The sequence below is a fragment of the Neolamprologus multifasciatus genome, chromosome 16, assembly GCF_963576455.1.
Source record: "Neolamprologus multifasciatus chromosome 16, fNeoMul1.2, whole genome shotgun sequence".
Classification (NCBI taxonomy): Eukaryota; Metazoa; Chordata; class Actinopteri; order Cichliformes; family Cichlidae; genus Neolamprologus; species Neolamprologus multifasciatus.
In genome coordinates, this window is record NC_140454.1 from 32,147,573 (window position 1) to 32,166,885 (window position 19,313).

The window sequence follows — 19,313 nt, forward strand, 5'->3', positions numbered from 1 at the left end:
TAGAGAGGAGAATACGGGTGGGCGAGGTCTCTAGTTCACAGTCTCCTCCACGGCTCATGCTAGCAGCTAAATTAATGGTGCAGCTTCAAGTCCACCCTCTTAAGGCTCTAATCGATGCAGGGGCGGAACAAAACTTTATTGACGCTTTGCTGGCCCAACGATTTAATCTGAACTCCGAGCCTCTGCCACAGTCACTCCAAGACACCGCCCTCAGTGGCCAGCGACTCTTTTAAATTCTGACTTCGAGCTCCTTCAGGGGGCCACCATCCTCACTAAGCTGGTCCTGCGCAACGCCTACCATCTGGTAAGAATAAGGGAGGGGGATGAATGGAAAACAGCCTTCAACACTCACCTTGTTCATTTTGAATATCTTGTCATGCCGTTTGGTCTGACGAATGCCCCAGCTGTTTGTCAGGCCCTGGTAAACGACGTACTGCAGGACTTCATTAACCACTTTGTCTTCGTTTATCTGGATGACATCCTCATTTTCTCTCATTCTGTCTCTGAACACGAACGCCATGTCAGGCAGGTCCTCCAACGCCTCCTGGAAAACCGTCTCTTCGTGAAGGGGGGAAAAATGTGAGTTTTATACTTCCACAGTCTCTTTCCTGGGCTATGTCATTGAACAAGGTAACCTGAGAGCGGACCCTGCCAAAGTTCAGGCTGTGTTAAACTGGCCCACTCCATCCCATCGCAAGCAGCTTCAGAATTTCTTGGGTTTTGCTAACTTTTATCGCAATTTCATCCGCAACTATAGCCAGCTCGCTCTACCCCTGACTCGTCTCACCTCACCCAAGGTCCCCTTCCGCTGGGATCAACCGGCTCGCCAGGCTTTCTCTTGCCTGAAGAAGCGCTTTGCCTCTGCACCCATCCTCATCCAACCCGATCTCAGTCAACCCTTCGTCGTAGAGGTGGACGCCTCGGACGCAGGAGTGGGGGCGGTGCTCTCCCAGCGACAAGGCGGTAAGCTTCATCCTTGTGCTTACTTATGATACTTATGATGTGGGGAACTGAGAGCTAGTGGCCATCAAGCTGGCCCTAGAAGAGTGACATCACTGGTTGGAGGGAGCTCCCCAACCGTTCGTGGTTTGGATGGACCACAAAAACTTGGAATACATCCGGTCCGCGAAACGACTCAACGCCAGGCAAGCTAGTTGGACTCTGTTTCTCACCAGATTCCAATTTACAATTACCTACAGACCCAGCTCTCGTAATGTCAAACCCGATTCCTTCTCACGCCAATTTGCCACCTCCGAAGACGCTGCCCAGGACGCCCCCATTCTTCCTTCCACGTGTGTTGTCGGGGCCCTAACCTGGGAGATTGAGTCAGCTATTCGAGAGGCCCAACAAACGGAACCGGACCCTGGTACAGGTCCCCCAGGCCTACTCTTTGTTCCCTCTACTGTCAGATCACGAGTTTTGCATTGGGCTCACACGGCCAAGTTCACCTGCCACCCTGGGGTCCACCGCACCATTACCTTCCTCCAACGCTTCGCCTGGTGGCCGTCTTCAGCTAAGGACGTCTGCGAATACATTGCTGCCTGTCCTACATGTGCTCAAAACAAGAGCATCAATCAGCCATCTTCCGGCCTTCTCCAACCCCTACCGACCCCTGGCCGCCCGTGGTCACACATTGCAATGGACTTCATCACGGGCCTCCCTTCCTCATCAGGTAACTCAGTCATCCTTACTATCATTGATCGTTTTTCGAAAGCTGCTCACTTTGTCCCCCTCTCCAAGCTCCCCAGTGCTTTAGAAATAGCTCGACTCCTGACTAACCATGTCTTTCTCCTTCACGGAATCCCCACGGACATCGTCTCTGATAGGGGGCCGCAGTTCACACCACGGGTCTGGAAAGAATTCTGCAACGCCCTCGGAGCGCAGGTCAGTCTCTCCTCTGGTTTCCACCCTCAGACTAACGGCCAGACAGGATGGGCCAATCAGGAACTCGAGGCAGCCCTCTGGTGCTTGGCATCCACCAATCAGACAACTTGGAGTGAGCAACTCCCATGGGTTGAGTATGCCCACAATAGTGTAACAGGTATTACAATTAAATTATATGAGATACGCATTAAATTATTGTCTCGACAACTTTGGACTAGTATCAGAAAGTTCTAGGTAAGACTATGGAGCCATGAAAGGATCAGCAGAGAAGGAACCACACAATGATAGATAAGATGTGATTAGAATAGAAACTGTATTGAAAGTTGTAAAGTTTACAAACCCTGCCTGTCTAAAGCTGGCTTCCTACAGTGCACAAACGCACATTAAAGGGCTCAAAAATCAAATCAAAACCAAACATCCTCTTTAAGGAAATTCTCCAAAGAGTTTCAATTAAAGAGCTTCCGCTCCTTTTGCTCAGTCCACTTCTCTTTGGAAAGAGAAATTAGAGTTCCTTGTGTGTGTGTGTGTGTGTATGTGTTTCTGTCCACTGGTTCTAACACTACCTGGGTAGATTTTTAAAGTGTTAGTCTTATCAAAGTAGATGTCTTTCTGAAAGCGCTGTAACTAAGTTTAAGAATATAATCCAGCCACTGTTATCATCGTCAATGCCCTGTACCAACACAGAGCAGAGCAGCTATCTGAACGCTACCCCAACAGAGGTCGATTATCTTGTTAATAATTTCACCTCCTCACTACGTACGACTCTGGATACTGTAGCTCCAGTGAAAACTAAGGTCTCTAATCAGAAGTACCTGACCCCGTGGTATAATTCTCAAACACGTACCCTAAAGCAGATGACTCGTAATCTGGAGAGGAAATGGCGTGTCACAAATTTAGAGGATCATCATTTAGCCTGGAGAAATAGTTTGTTGCTTTATAAGAAAGCCCTCCGCAAAGCCAGAACAGCTTACTACTCATCACTGATTGAAGAAAATAAGAACAACCCCAGGTTTCTCTTCAGCACTGTAGCCAGGCTGACAAAAAGTCAGAGCTCTGTTGAGCCAACCATCCCTTTAACGTTAACTAGTGATGACTTCATGAACTTCTTCACAAATAAAATTTTTATCATTAGAGAAAAAATTACCAATAATCATCCCACAGATCTAATATTATCTACAGCTACTCTTAGTTCCATTGATGTTAAGTTAGACTCTTTTTTTCCAATCGATCTTTCTGAGTTAACTTCAATAATTACTTCCTCCAAACCATCAACGTGTCTTTTAGACCCCATTCCTACAAAACTGCTCAAAGAAGTCCTGCCATTGATTAATTCTTCGATCTTATATATGATCAACCTATCTCTAATAATCGGCTATGTACCACAGGCCTTCAAGGTGGCTGCAGTTAAACCTTTACTCAAAAAGCCATCTCTCAGTCTTAGCTAATTATAGGCCAATCTCCAACCTTCCTTTCATATCAAAAATCCTTGAAAGAGTAGTTGTCAAACAGCTAACCGATCATCTGCAGAGGAATGGTTTATTTGAAGAGTTTCAGTCAGGTTTCAGAGCTCATCACAGCACAGAAACAGCTTTAGTGAAGGTTACAAATGATCTTCTTATGGCCTCTGACAGTGGACTCATCTCTGTGCTTGTCCTTCTTGACCTCAGTGCAGCATTTGATACTGTCGACCATAATATCCTATTAGAGCGATTAGAACATGCTGTAGGTATTACAGGTACTGCACTGCAGTGGTTTGTATCATATCTATCTAATAGACTCCAATTTGTGCATGTAAATGGAGAGTCCTCTTCACACACTGAGGTTAATTATGGAGTTCCACAGGGTTCGGTGCTAGGACCAATTCTGTTTACATTATACATGCTTCCCCTAGGCAGCATCATTAGAAGACATAGCATACATTTTCACTGCTATGCAGATGACACCCAGCTCTATCTGTCCATGAAGCCAGATAACACACACCAATTAGTTAAACTGCAGGAATGTCTTAAAGACATAAAGACCTGGATGGCCGCTAACTTTCTGCTTCTTAATTCAGATAAAACTGAGGTTATTGTACTCAGCGCTGAAAAGCTTAGAAATATGGTCTCTAACCAGATTCTTACTCTGGATGGCATTACCTTGGCCTCCAGTAACACTGTGAGGAACCTTGGAGTCATTTTTGACCAGGATATGTCCTTCAACGCACATATTAAACAAATATGTAAGACTGCGTTCTTCCATTTGCGCAACATCTCTAAAATTAGAAATATCCTGTCTCAGAGTGACGCTGAAAAACTAGCTCATGCATTTATTACTTCCAGGCTGGACTACTGCAATTCATTATTATCAGGATGTCCAAAAAACTCACTGAAAAGCCTTCAGCTAATCCAAAATGCTGCAGCAAGAGTACTGACAGGGACTAGAAAGAGAGAGCATATTTCTCCTGTTTTGGCTTCCCTTCATTGGCTTCCTGTTAAATCCAGAATTGAATTCAAAATCCTGCTCCTCACATACAAGGTCTTAAATAATCAGGCCCCATCTTATCTTAATGACCTTGTAGTACCATATCACCCTATTAGAGCACTTCGCTCCCGCTCTGCAGGCCTACTTGTTGTTCCTAGAGTATTTAAAGGTAGAATGGGAGGGAGAGCCTTCAGTTTTCAGGCCCCTCTTCTGTGGAACCAGCTTCCAGTTTGGATTCAGGAGACAGATACAATCTCTACTTTTAAGAGTAGCTTTTTGCTAAAGCATATAGTTAGGGCTGGACCAGGTGACCCTGAATCCTCCCTTAGTTATGCTGCAATAGATGTAGGCTGCCGGGGATTCCCATGATGCATTGAGTTTTTCCTTTCCAGTCACCTTTCTCACTCACTATGTGTTAACAGACCTCTCTGCATTGAATCATATCTGTTATTAACCTCTGTCTCTCTTCCACAGCATGTCTTTTATCCTGTCTTTCTTCTCTCACCCCAACTGGTCGCAGCAGATGGCCGCCCCTCCCTGAGCCTGGTTCTGCCGGAGGTTTCTTCCTGTTAAAAGGGAGTTTTTCCTTCCCACTGTCGCCAAAGTGCTTGCTCATAGGGGGTCATATGATTGTTGGGTTTTTCTCTGTATCTATGAAGCGCCTTGAGGCGACTTTTGTTGTGATTTGGTGCTATATAAATAAAATTGAATTGAATTGAATTGGAGGAGGTGGCTGAGGAAAGGGAAGTCTGGGCTTCTCTGCTAGGGCTGTGGCCCCTGTGACTTGGCCCCGGATAAGCAGATGGACGGATGGATGCTCTTTGTGGATTGCAGCTCAGTTTTCTATACAATCATCCCGGCTATCCTCTTCACCAAACTGGTCACTCTTGGCCTTTGACTTTCTCACCAACCGGCCCCAGACTGTAAGACTTGGCCCCCATCTCTCCTCCGCTCGCATGCTGAGCACTGGCTCCCCACAAGGCTGTGTGCTGATACACGGCATTATATTGTCTCTAAACCCAAGACTGCAGTTCGACCCACTACAACAACATCATCATCAAGTTTGCTGAAGACACCACATTAGTCAGTGTAGCATCCAGTCGAACTGAGAAGGCCAGAACTGATGGTTGTTGAATGACCTTTATTATTCCTTGCCGTGTATCAGACAACGAACCAACGTAAGAGCTAGACAAACAAATAAAACAATTACCATGTTATTTATGTAACACCATTTTAACCGCTCATTACGCTGGTCTACCCGTTTTCTATTAAACTATATAATACATATTATGCGTTTCAGATTGCTCAAATTAAATCATGTACATTACAAACCTTGTTCCCCTGTCGACCGTAGCTAGAACCATTCGTTTTTGTACAATTTAACCATGTTTTTCTCTCCCTTTTCTCCGTTAGCATTAGTTTTCTGTTTGTACATCAAGTTGGTTACCGTTACATCATTCACTTCCGGTCACACAGGAAGTTATCAAAATAAAAGCACGTTATATTACGTGAATATGAGCTAGGTTTACATATCCACCGTTACACTCCCACCAAATGATTTGCTGTTACAAACAAAATAAAACACAAATAATTTCTTTTTTTTTTTTTTTTTTTTTTTTTTTTTTTCCTTTTTTCCAAATTGACCATCCCAGCTTTGCCGTAATGGTCCATTTGATTCACCTTTTATTCTTTATTTTATTTTCACTTGCTGAATACGGGACAGACTTGACTGGGGGAAAGAAAAGGGAGAAAGAAAGAGGGAAAGAAAAACAGTTGAGAAGAGGGACGGGGGAGAAGGGCAAAAAACAAAAACCAACAGAATAAGCAGAAAAAAAATAATAAATAAAAAAAAAATACATATATCGATCACCTGGATCACCTGTTGAGAAAGAAAAAAGAAAACAAGCAGAAGAAAACGAGAGTAATACAATAAACAACATCACAATGATATATGGGAATATGACAGTAAATACTAAATATTAAACATTATTGTGCAGCACGTAAGATCGACAGCACAGTGTGCATTGAGGTAGGAGCCAAAAAGGGTGTAGTTTGTGTGTGTGATCACCCGTGTGTACACCTGTGAGCATGGACGCGCTTGTTTTCTTAAAAGGTTCCCTCATGTAATGATCTGCTAGAGGGTGTGGGGGGCCACTGCCCCGTCCTCCAGGGCATGAAGCAGGTATGGAGGAGATGAAGCAGGTATGGAGGAGAACACAAATAATTTCTAAACAGGTAACTTAACAATGATAATGTCACGGCCAGGGGATCAGCAGGCCGCTGACTAGTAGCGTTCTCTCTCTTGCTCTCTCTCTCGCTCTCTCGCCAGGGCGGAACTCATGGTGGGTTCACGCCCTCGGCCCACGCCCCTCTGAAGAGGAAACACCTGGGCCTCATCAGTGCAGCCAGCATTTAAGCCAGGGAGTAGCTTCTACTCATCGCTGGATCGTTGTGTGTGACTCGCGTCAGTGCAGCCCGGCTCTGAGCAAATTCTCTTTTGCTTCCCTGCGCAAAACTTCTAACGTGTGTTTCCTTCTGTACATAGATCCCCTGGACCCGACCCTGCATTTCCCGAGCGGATTCCTTTTTGTGTGTGAGTGTTTGGAGAGAGACTGGTCACGATAGGAGAGAGTCAGAAGAGGAGCAAGTGTCTTTTCCCTACCTGGATTTCCCCAAAGCCTTTTCCCTGTCACCGCTTTGTATATAGCACTACCCCCTGCACTATTTGTATATACACCTGGTGGAACTGTAATAAATACTAACTGTGCCTCTAAGTCCTGCGTGTGAGTCCTCAAGCAAATGGTGACAGATAATACCTTTGTATATGCAACAACAAATTTTCATTGCATTTTAACTTCTTAGTGCATCTTGCTTTTCACAACTTTCTAACAGTAGAACCAACTTATGAACTTTGCGTTCCACTGTAGACATCTTATGCAAACGTTCACCCTTTTTACTAAGGTTTCGGTCTGCAAAGGTTACTTTGACCTTTCTCACAAGTCCGTCTTCATCTGTTATGGTGGCCACAACTCTACCAAGTCTCCATTGGGCTCGTGGCAGTATTTCTTCCTTGTCCATCACTATGTCACCTACTTGCATATTCCTTTTAGCAGCATGCCATCTCTGCCGAACCCTGATGTTGTAAAGATATTCTCTCTTCCATCTGCTCCAAAATTGCTCCGTTAGGTATTGTACCTGACGCCATTGCTTACGAGCGTACAGATGCTCCTTAACAAACTGTCCTGGAGGAGGCAAAGCTGTTGTGGTTTTCATAGTTAGGAGATGATTTGGAGTTATTGGTTTCAAACTGTTTGGATCATTGAGATTGTCTGTCGTCAATGGGCGGCTGTTTACTATTGCAGCTGCTTCATAGAGAAAGGTTCTGAGCAATGAATCGGTGAGTCGTCTCTTTGTGAGAGCAAGTGTGGCGTTGAGGACGTTTCTCACAGTCCGAATTTGTCGTTCCAATACTCCACCTGCGTGGCTTTTGTTTTCTTTTCTTGCTTGTTTGGTTAGGAACGAGCCGAAAACATCCATACCACAGTATGTGAAAGGCGGAGAGTGTTCAACTCTTTCTGTGGGGAGATCTTTCATTTTTTGTCCTTCCACAGCTCTCCTTAGTCTCCGACATGTCACACACTGACGGATGTAGTCTGATACTGTTTGACTTAGCTTGGGAATCTAATAACCGCTGGACTGTATTTCGTTCATTGTGAAGCTCTTTCCTTGATGATTTATTCTTTCGTGACAGTGAGCGATTATGAGTTTTGTAATATGATGGTCTCTTGGAATGACAGTTGGATGTTTGAATGTGTTAGGAAGCGATGAGTGTTGTAGCCTTCCTCCCACCTTGAGCACATTGTCTTCGTCCAAGAAAGGATCCAAGTTATACATTTTGTTGCTCTCATGTAGTGCCTTTCCTTTGCTTAATGTCTTTATCTCATCTGAAAATGTTAGTCCTTGTAAGTTTTTGATGATCACCATTTCAGCGTTTTGTCTTTCAGTTACAGTGCTGAGTGACTTTGATTTGTCTCTGAGTAGGAAACGTTTGAGACGTGCTATGGCACTGACAGCGTGTGACCAGGATGAGAACCTTGTGAGACGGTCCCAGAGACTTCTGTGTTCTGTAGTTTGGCTGTTGAGTGTTTGCACTTTTCTCACCTCTGGATCTCCCACCAAAAGTTCAATAGACTCTTTAGTTGGAAGATTTAACTTGCTTTCCCATAAGAACTGAGGGCCTGTGAGCCAGTTTGATGATAGCAGTTCCGCAACTGATGTGCCCCTTGATGCTATGTCAGCGGGGTTTTCACTCGTCGGTACATAGAACCATTGCTTTGGTGTAGTATTGTTTCGTGTCTCACCTTCAGGTCCATTATCCTCAGTCTCTTCGGCATCACCCCTTTGTATAATGTCATTCATGTATGTGACATAGTCTCTTTTGTATTTTTCATCACGCGTTGGTTTACATTTGAGCTGATTGAGTCTGCTCTCGGCGAGTTGTCTGTTATCTGGCATTTGTAGCCTTTCTTTAATTATGGCATTTCATAATGTCCCTTTTCTGCTTGTGTTATGCCTTGTTCAAGTTTCTCAAGAAACCTAAGGTCGTCTTGAGACACCATCTTTTCGTTTATTTCGTTTTCTTTGAAGTCCTTTTCTAGTGCACGTATTGCATCTGCAGGAGTACATGGAGGCATTTCTTTAACAGTTATTCTGTGACAGAGACTCCTTGTTGTCTCTGATGCATTACATGGCACTGAGTTGCCAACTATGCTCCATCCTAAATCAGTTTGAATGGCATATGGCTCATTGTCTTTACCTAAGAGTACTTGTCTGGGTGCCAGAGCTTGGGGACAAGTATAACCAATCAGGAGACTCACCTCACAACTGAGGAGCGGTGGGATCTCATCTACAATGGATGACAAATGACTCCACAGTTTTGCCGTGTCACATATTGGTATGTGCTCTCTATTTGCAGGTATGTAGTCCTTTGTGTAAGCAGTTGGGAACCTTAGCACTGTTGCTGAATTGTAACCTCTCACTAGAAGATCACACACCTTTCCGCTGCTTACTACTGCGTTTTTACCCATCATTGTGGTTAGTCTGAGTTTTCCAGGGAACACATTTGCTTGCAGTTTCTGTGTCCTGATCTATAAAAACAGTGTCACTCTGCGTGTCTAGTAGCGCATAGACTAGTTTTTCCCTTTGTGGATTAGCAGCCGTTGAGACCCATACTGGGACTATCATGGAGGTGCTGACTGTGTGTTCTGCTCTAGCGACATTTAACGCCATGGCTGTTGCACTTTCAGGTGAGTTCCCTTGTGTTGCGTGGTCTATACTTACTCAATCTTGCTTTTCTCTTTGCAGACTAATGCTGTAGTTCTCATTGTGAAGACAGGTCAGGTCTTGTTCCCCTGTTGACTGTAGCTAGAACCATTCGTTTTTCTACAATTTAACCATGTTTTTCTCTCCCTTTTCTCCGTTAGCATTAGTTTTCCGTTTTCTTCCGTCTTTTTTGTACATCAAGTTGGTTACCGTTACATCGTTCACTTCCGGTCACACAGGAAGTTACCAAGCACAAACGTTATATTACGTGAATATGAGCTAGATTTACATATCCGCCGTTACAGTCAGACTTATCTCAAAGGGAGACGAGGCAGCCTACAGAGAGGAAGTCCTGAAGTTGACATCATAGTGTTCAGAGGAAAAACTAGCACTGACCACTATGGAAACCAAAGAGATCATTGTCAACTTCAGGTGGCACAGCACTGACTTAGGCCCCCTATACATCAACAGTGATGGTTGGAGAGGGTCCACACCTTCCAGTTTCCCAGGAAGAACAAACTGGACTCCAACCTGCTGCTGATCTTCTACTGCTCGTCCATTGACAGCCTGCTGACATACTGCATCAAAGTAAGGTACGGCAGCTGACCAGATGGGAACAGAGTGAAGCTTCACAGTGTAATCAAGGCAGCACAGACGATTATTGGCTGCCCTCTCCCCTCCTTGGCAGACATTCATTTCACCCGCTGCCTCAACAGAGCAACAAACATCATCAAGGGCAGCTCCCACCCAGGTTTTGACCTGTTCGACCTGCTTCCCTCAGGGAAGCGCTACAGGTGCAGCAGCACAAAAACTGACAGACTTAGAAACGGTTCCTTTGCAAAAGCCATGAGCACCCTGAACTCACACATGAACTGACGACACAGTTTCACCCCCCAATTCAAGCCTCCCCTCTATACACAGAATATACAAACACTACCGCCACTGTGCAATATTTAATTTATGTCAAATACCTCAGTGTAAATATAGACTATTTATGTTTTTCCAGTATTTGTATATTTGATATTTTTTGATATTGACCTGCCCATATGACTGAGCGATCGTGGTTCAAGAGCCCCGGCTTGGACAGTCTCGGTCGTTGTGTTCTTGGGCAAGAAACTTCACCCTTTGCCTACTGGTGGTGGTTAGAGGGCCCGGTGGCGCCAGTGTTTGGCAGCGTTGCCTCTGTCAGTGCGCCCCAGGGTGGCTGTGGCTACAATGTAGCTTGCCATCACCAGTGTGTGAATGGGTGGATGACTGGATGTGTAAAGCGCTTTGGGGTCCTTAGGAACTAAGTAAAGCGCTATACAAAATACAGGCCATTTACCATATGTATACAGTGCCACAGAACTGTGCACCTCACCCCCTTTCTTCTTCTCCCACATGTCTGCACTGGGTAGGAGATGCTCTCAATCTCTTTGTACATGTTTATAGTGACAATAAAAGGCATTCTAGTCAATCAGTTTAGAGGGTCAAGAACAGCAGGGAGTGAACACGCTTATTGGGGAGGCCTTTGCTGGTAGTTTGTGTGGGATGTGGTGCTTCTTGGCCTCACCTGCTGCTGGGAAATGAGCTACCAGATCTTTTTTTTTTTTTTTTGCAATTGTACACATTTATTTCTTACTATTTAACAGATTTCTCATTTCTTTTTACTTAATACAGTAAAAAGAAAATTTTGTCATGTAGAAAAACTTATTTGTACTTTTAAATATTCAGCTTCAACTTTCAATCCTTCAAACAATGGAAAAACCATTTAATTATACAAGTGTTAAGTAAAAACGGACTTTCATGTTTGATTAGACAGAAATTCAAAAACTGGTCCAGTTGCTAAAACCTCTGACTGGTTCAATAAGTGTTAAAGAAAAAGGATAAAACTGAGAAAACTACTACAACTGCTTCACATCCATGTAGTTGTGGATCAGATTTATAAGACAGCATAATATCAAAATAGATTGACACTGTGATAGTGCTGCCACATCTAAAACAGTTTGTCTTTTAGTCCTTTTCACATGTGCAGTCTCCACGGTGCCTGTTATTTCCTTGAACAGTAATGTGAAGAAAGACTGAAATTTACAGCCTTTCTACATATCAGTGTTTTTTTGGTAATTAGGCAGGTGACCATCAAAAATACATTTAGTGCAAAGACATCTACAAAATGTAAATCATCTGGGAAATGCAGATAAATAATAAAACTACATATCTGCTCACATCATTAGACATGTTTTCAGACAACTCCAAATAAAACACAAATTTCAGTAAAAATTTTTAAAAAAATTGGACTTATTTTAAAATGGATGTCAAACAATGGGTGTGACACTTAGCTGTGTGTGAAACTATTTTCTGACCAAATAAAACAAAAATTAGTTCTTTTTAAAATAACAACACTATGCAATTTTTTTCTAATCTTGGTCAGTTTGAAACCGTAAATCAGAGGATTCATAATAGGAGGAATGACAAGAAACTCTATTGCTACAAAGTTTTGAAGGGACCGAGGCAACTCTTTCGAATCCAGTCGCATACTTATAACATCAGTAAGTATTGCCACAACAAAAGTAAATAATGAGACGAGATGTGGGACACATGTTTGCATGAACTTTGCCCTGTTTTCTATAGACCTGACACATGTTTGAATGATATACATATAGGACCAAACTATAAAAACACCATGAAGCAAATAAATAATTATTGTAATATTTGCAGATATAGCATTAATTGCCGTTTGTGCTGGAAAACAAGCGAGTTGAACAATACTCCAGTTCACACAGAAGAGTCTGGAAAGAAACGGGCTGCATAACTTCAGTCTAGATGTTAGAAAGGTATTAACAGCCATAATGCAGAAGGTTGTTAACCACAAAAAACATGCAAACCTAATGACTCTTTGCTTTGACATGATAGAGTGGTACTTCAGGGGCTGACATATGGCCACATATCTGTCATATGCCATGAGTGCAAGAATCGACAATTCACCACAGATAAAAGAATAAACTACCTGATTCTGAATAAGGCAACTGTAATATGAGATGAGATGAACATCAGAGAGGAGATCCCAGAGAAATCTGGGGTAAAAACCTGCTGTTCCATAAAGTGCATTCATGCAAAAGACACAGAGCAGAATATACATTGATTCATGGAGGTTGCTGTCCAAGATGATAATCACAATGAGAGAAACATTTAGCAGGCAAATGATGCAGTAACACAACAAACTGAGGAAAAACAGAACAAACCTGTGACTGATAGTTTCATTGAAACCTGAAAGAAAAAACATTGTTATTACAGAAACATTATTCATTGTGATTGAGAGACCTAAGTGAAGCCTAGTCTCTCACTGTATCTGGTCTCTGATCTCCTCTCTCCTCTATCAGGTACAGATAACAGCAACATGTGAGCTGGGATTTCAAACCAGCCAATCATTGATCTGGAATGAAAGCTCACAGCTTTGGAAAATCACAGGGGATTTAATATGTATCATGTACTAAACACATAATAAAACAAACCTGCAGGTTCTTGAAAAAGAAATATTAAAAAGTTTTAAAACTTTATTAAAAAAACGCTTTCTTCATATTACTGTTAGGAATTTCTTACACGTATGCCAATTAAACATAATTGTCCAGGGCTTGTTGTGGTTTTCTTCTGTTTTTCGTTTGTAGTCTTTCGTAGTCCAGTCAGATCATTGTTGCTTCAGTGATAATGATCAGGCTCTCTGACGTTTGCTAAACACACTAGTCTCTCATGTAGAAAGAAACAAACAAATGAACAAAAGATTTTCTCCTTCATTTCTGTCAAACAAAGCTGTATGAAACGTTTCCAGCTGTTAGTATCATGGTTGCTAGGCAACCTGGGCAGCGCGACGGAGGCTAGACCGTCCCATTTCACAAGCCCCGCACTTCCAGCCTTAGCGGTCTTTGAGTATGCGGCCCTTGTGGACTGTTAAGGCTGCGTACTTTAAGGCTGCAGGCCCTGAATTGGGATACAGCTACAGGTTTGTCACTGTCACTACCCGATCCGTACCGGAAACCCGATCGGTACCCCGCATGCGCGAAAGGTGTCTACTTACGGTCAAAGCGTTTTACGATAGTTACGGGACAGAGTATCTGTTAAGATGTTAAGAATAATAAGTATCTCTTAAAATGTTTCCGATAATGAAAAATTTAATATAATAGTAGTTAGTATAATAGTTACGGATCAGGACTCCCGATCCTTACTGCGCATGTGCAAAGTCAGACCATACAAATCGGGTCTACCCGATCCGTACCGCGCATGTGCAGGGGTTTTCTTCTTCTTCTGTTCGTTTAATGGCAGTTTACTCCCCAGTGTACGAGGATACTGCCACCTGCTGACTGAGCGAATGAACCCTATTGTAAACTGAATTAGCGTCATTACAAACGTGTGTTAAATTTGATTTAGTGATAATCGAGTGTGTTTATGCTTGTCTGTGTGGAGAGGATTGATTGGAATAGTGATGATGATGATGTCCGCTATCACTGTCAGTTGTCAGTAAACACTTAATCTGGCTGATGAATCTTCATGTGACACATTACAAAGTCTGCATTATTAACTCTGTAATTAGGCGCCATTCTTCTTATTTTACGGCGCTGTTGTTCAATCGGGGAACGCTCTCTGTTGAGGAGAAAAGCATGAATTTGTTTGTAAACGGATTATCCATTGTTTAAATGTCCCGGTAGTCGAAAAGGAGGCAGAGCTGTTGAGAAATGCTAGGAGCTAACTGGGCGCTAACCGTATCATTCAAATATATTGAATGTCGCAATGTTGGCAAAGAGAGGAAGTGACGTAAGATTTGTGGGGTACGGATCGGGTTTCCGGTACAGATCGGGTAGCAACAAGGCTCCACATGCTAAAGGCAGTATGTAATCAAATGCCATCTACTCTGAATTATCAGGCTGGAACGCCCTAAGTTACTTTATATGACAGTTTATACAGATAGCTTTGGATATTAATGTATATTTTGCTAACATGAATGTTTTAGTGAGAGTAGTGCACTTTATTGATGTAAACATGTTCTGTCTGTTGGGAAGGATTTTATCTTCTGTCATTTGAGTTTTGACCACATGTTCATGGAGACAATTAAACAAGCTGCAACTAAACTTGGTTTAACTCGGTGTCACCAACATCCTTGTTGAAAACACTACAGGAGGAATGACAAGAAACTCAATTGTCACAAAGTTTTGAAGGGTTCGAGGTAAAACTATTGAACCAAGTCGGATATTCATAACATCGAAAAGTGTAGTCACAAGAAAAGTGAGGAGGGAAACTAAATGTGGGACACATGTCTGCATGAACTTTGCCCTCTTTTCTGTAGACTTTACACATTTTAATGAGGTAAACGTAGGACCACACAATAAACAAACTGTGGAATACATAAACAGCTATTGTAATATATGAAGCTATGTGGTTAATGATAGTAACTGAGTTCACACAGAAGAGTCTGGATACGTACGAGCTGCATGACTTCAGCCTGGATGTTAGAAAAATATTTACAGCTATAATGCAAAAAGGTGCGAACCAAGAAAAACATGCAACCTTTATGACTCTTTGCTTTGACATGATAGAGTGGTACTTCAGGTGCTGACATATGGCCGCATATCTGTCATATGCCATGAGTGTAAGAATCTAAATGTCGATGCCGGCAAAAGAATAAACCACATGAGCCTGAATAAGACAACCAGAGTATGAGATAACATGAACAGGAGAAAGAAGATCCCAGAGAAATTTAGGGTAAAAACCTGCTGTTCCATAAAGTGCATTCATGCAAAAAACACAGAGCAGAATATACATATGTTCATGGAGGTCTTTGTCCAAGATGATGATCACAGTAAGAGCAAGATTTAGCAGGAAAATGATGCAATTACACAGCAAACTGAGAAAGAAGAGAACAAATCTGTGATTCACTGTTTCATTTAAACATGAAACATTATTCATCACGAGCGGGAGACTGAACTTAGGGCTGGGTATCGTCACTGATTTCTAGAATCGATTCAATTCCGATTCACAAGGTCCCGAATCGATTCGATCCACGATTCGATTTAATTCGATTCGATTCACTTCGATTTTAATCTGGGAAATTTTGACAGTCAGAAATATTATAATTCAGATCAGTACATTTACATATTTTTGTATCTATAAAAAGGAAGCTGACACACGCAAGACTTTATCACAGATGTAAGCGTCACAGCAGATGCCTTTGTGTCAAAGTAGCTGAAGATAAAACACAGAAAAACATGAAGGTGATTTTCCTGTTCTGGGATTTTATAAAAATATTCTGCAGTACATCAAAAACGAAAGAAAACCATTAATCAACACATGAACGTTACCTCTGAAGTTACAGCGGTTTTATTAGAGACACAGCGTTTTGCATTTTGCATAATTTTAAAAAGTTTAAATTTGTTCAGTATTGAACGGCAGAAATTAGGTTTTCGTTTCAGAAGTATATAAAACGGAAAAAAAAACCAAAACGTCGACGACAGCGCTGTAAACAACGGTAGTCTTGTGCGTAACAAGCAAGCGAATAATGAAGAAAACAGTACAGAGAGAGAGAGAGAGAGAGAGCTGTGCATCGTGGTTGAAGCAAAACAGTAAAAGTCAGAGTGAATACATGAAGATGTTTATGTGACGCATAGTTTGGATCTTCTTTTGCTGCTGTTCGGTCAATATTGTTTGGAGAGACATCAAACTAACAGCTTTAGAATCGGCGCATAAAGGGCGTGAACACAAAGCTCGACCCGCCACAGATCAGAATCAGCGAGCTGTCGGCTTTCAGCCCCAACCGTGAGAAAGGCGACATCTCACTGATTCTGATCCGCGGGTCGTGCGTTTACGTCTTTGTGCAGAATCCGTGTTCCTGCTCTCATTTACTGTCTTAGCTGTTTGGTGGTTGTTGAAATTTTGTGAGATTTCACCAGAGATTCTGGCATTTCGGGCAAAATAAATTTATATTAAGAAATCGATTCAAGATTTTAATGAATCGATTTTACGTTATCCAAGCCAGAATCGATTTTAATCGATAAATCGATTATAAAAACCCACCCCTAACTGAACTCTGTCCCTCACAAGCTCTGAACTCTCCTTTTCTCTCTAGTGTTGACTAAAGCGTCATTTCTAAACAGCCAATCAATGATCTGGAATCAAAGCTCTCTGCTTTTGAAAACCACTGGAGATTCAGCCATGTTGCAATGTACAAAACACAAAATAAAACAATATAGAAAAAATAAACAAGAATGAACAATTTTCATCATGAACTAAAATAGCATTCACGTGTCACCTGTTTTCCGGTAGGCTGGCCAGTCACACAAGCGAAAACGAACCCACAGCATTAAAGGAAAAAATGAACAGTTGGTAAAAACAACCAGTGAAGTCTGGCAAGCCTGGAAAGAGGCCCTGGGGCAGATCCATGTTCCAGGATCCAGATCCGTGTCTCTCGGTTGTCCTGAGGGATATCATTCAGGAGTAGTGGAAATCTTACACTTTTTAATCCCCATGCAACCATGCTGAAAGCTTGGTATGCATTGCTGGCAGTAAGACACTTTTTCTCTGTAGGTCTGCTCTGGCTATTCTGTTCATAACTTTAATGGACAGAATATCTGCAAATACTACAAAAGTTACAGAGGGTTTCCAATTTGGTGGCCTCAGAAATCATCTCTCTGCATTTTGCGGATTCGTGGTTCTTTTGGCTTCATTGGGTAGTGCGAAGACATGGGAATTAGTACCTCCAAGTCTGAGACAGACCAAGCCAAGACCACGACAAAGTCGAGACGAGACCAAGACCGAGATCGAGACAAAAAAGTCTTTAAACTGCAGCCAGATGCTGCTTCGTTTACGGGTGTCAGGCATATGTATGTGTTTTTGCGATGCACTCGCACAGCCCTCCTCACCGCTGTCTACTGTCTCACTCACTTACTGAGAGGACAGACACATGCTCCACTTGACTGTCGCGTCTCTCACCTTCTCTGTTTTTCACATAATGATATTATCCTATATCCTCGCATGTGATTGTCTACCCACAATATGGAGGGATTGGAGCGTAGCTGAGCCACTGTGTGAGAGCTGAGCAGCAAAAGGAAATTAAGTGAGAAGCCGGCTCTCGCTCAATGGGAGTCGACTCTTCTGATTCACTACAAAGCACTCTCTAAACACGGCTCTTAGAGCTGATGGTTTTGCGCATGACACATTATCGAACGTTACGTTGTGTGTCATGGATGCTGTTGACTCCAAATCTGCCGACCACTATGTTGATCTGAGACAGCAAGACCGAGACAGCAAGACCAAGACAAGACCGATGGATCCGAGACCAAGACAAGACCAAGACCAAAGTCCATTGAGACCAAGACAAGACCAAAACCATGTAAAAGTGAGACCAAGACCGGTCTCGAGACATCCAACTCCGACTTTTGAGAATAAAGTCCTAATTGTATTTTGAGAAAAAAGTTGAAATGTGCAGACAAACTGCAATGTTTGCTATACCCTGTACAACAGCGGTCCCCAACCTTTTTTGCGCCACGGACCGGTTTATGCCCAACATTATTTTCACGGACCGGCCTTTAAGGTGTCGCGGATAAATACAACAAAATAAAACTAGTACCGGTACCGAAAAAAAGAAGATTTATTCATAGCACACGTGAAAAGACCCAGGAAAACTGAGTTAACGATAAAAACGATAACAAAATAACGCTGAAAACCGATAAAAACCCTGAAAACCATACATTTCACACCTGAGCCTCAACTCTCGCGGCCCGGTACCAAATGACTCACGGACCGGTACCGGTCTGAGGCCCAGGGGTTGGGGACCGCTGCTCTACAAAATGCCTTGTTTAGATGAGTTAGTGAACCAAATTGATCCGCCGTCTTGTGATACAACACATAATCTTTATTGGAACATAAAGGTTCACCTCAGTTTTGCCAAAAATCAACTTGATGATCCCCCAAGACTTTTGGGAAAATACTCTGTGGACTGATGAGACAAAACTTGAGGTGTAAGAGTAACACGGCATTTCGGAAAAGGAATATCGTATGAACAGTAAAATATGGTGGTTGTAGTGTGATGGCCTAGGTCTGTTTTGCTGCCTCAAGACCTGGAAGACTTTAGTAAATGGAACCATGAATTCTGCAGTCTACCAAAAAATCCTGAAGGAGAATGTCTGGCCATCTGTTCGTACCTCAAGCTGAAGTGCACTTGGGTTCTGCAGCAGGACAATGATCCAAAACACACCAGCAAGTCCACCTCTGAATGGCTTAAAAAGCATACAGAATACTTTGGCGTTGCCTAGTCAAAGTTCTGACCTGAATCCGATGTGCTGTGGCATGACCTTAAAAAGACGGTTTAAAACCCTCCAACATGGCGGAATAACAACAATTCTGCCAAGATGAGTTGGCCAAAATTCCTCCACGGTGCTGTAAAAGAGTCATTGCCAGTCATTGCACATGCTTGATTGCAGTTGGTGCTGCTAAAAGTCAATCAACCGGTTATTATGTTTAGAGGGTGTAGAATGACCACTCGGTAGCTTTTCTTATAACGCTGCTTTATTGAACATATGCTCAGCATCAGTTATAATGGCACAACAACGGGTGCAACAGCGAGGAGTAAAACTGCCACTAGGCAGCCCTGCCGCAAAGCATATTGGATGGCGTAAAGCTGC

General features: G+C 42.7%; 1 protein-coding gene and 1 pseudogene across 1 annotated transcript; both read right to left on the minus strand.

Moving 5' to 3' along the window:
* Positions 1–11,886: 11,886 nt before the first annotated feature.
* On the minus strand, positions 11,887–13,234 carry LOC146501103 (olfactory receptor 2K2-like). Its single transcript, XM_085136114.1, has one exon. The coding sequence runs from the start codon at positions 12,953–12,955 to the stop codon at positions 11,984–11,986; it is 972 nt and encodes a 323-aa protein (XP_084992240.1). The 5' UTR covers positions 12,956–13,234; the 3' UTR covers positions 11,887–11,983.
* Positions 13,235–14,774: 1,540 nt separating this feature from the next.
* On the minus strand, positions 14,775–15,616 carry LOC146501104 (olfactory receptor 5F1-like; annotated as a pseudogene).
* Between the last annotated feature and the right edge of the window lie 3,697 nt (positions 15,617–19,313).

Coding starts and splice junctions, on each gene's coding strand:
- LOC146501103 (XM_085136114.1), bottom strand. CDS start 12,955: ATGAATAATGTTTCTGTAATAACAATGTTTTTTCTTTCAGGTTTCAAT.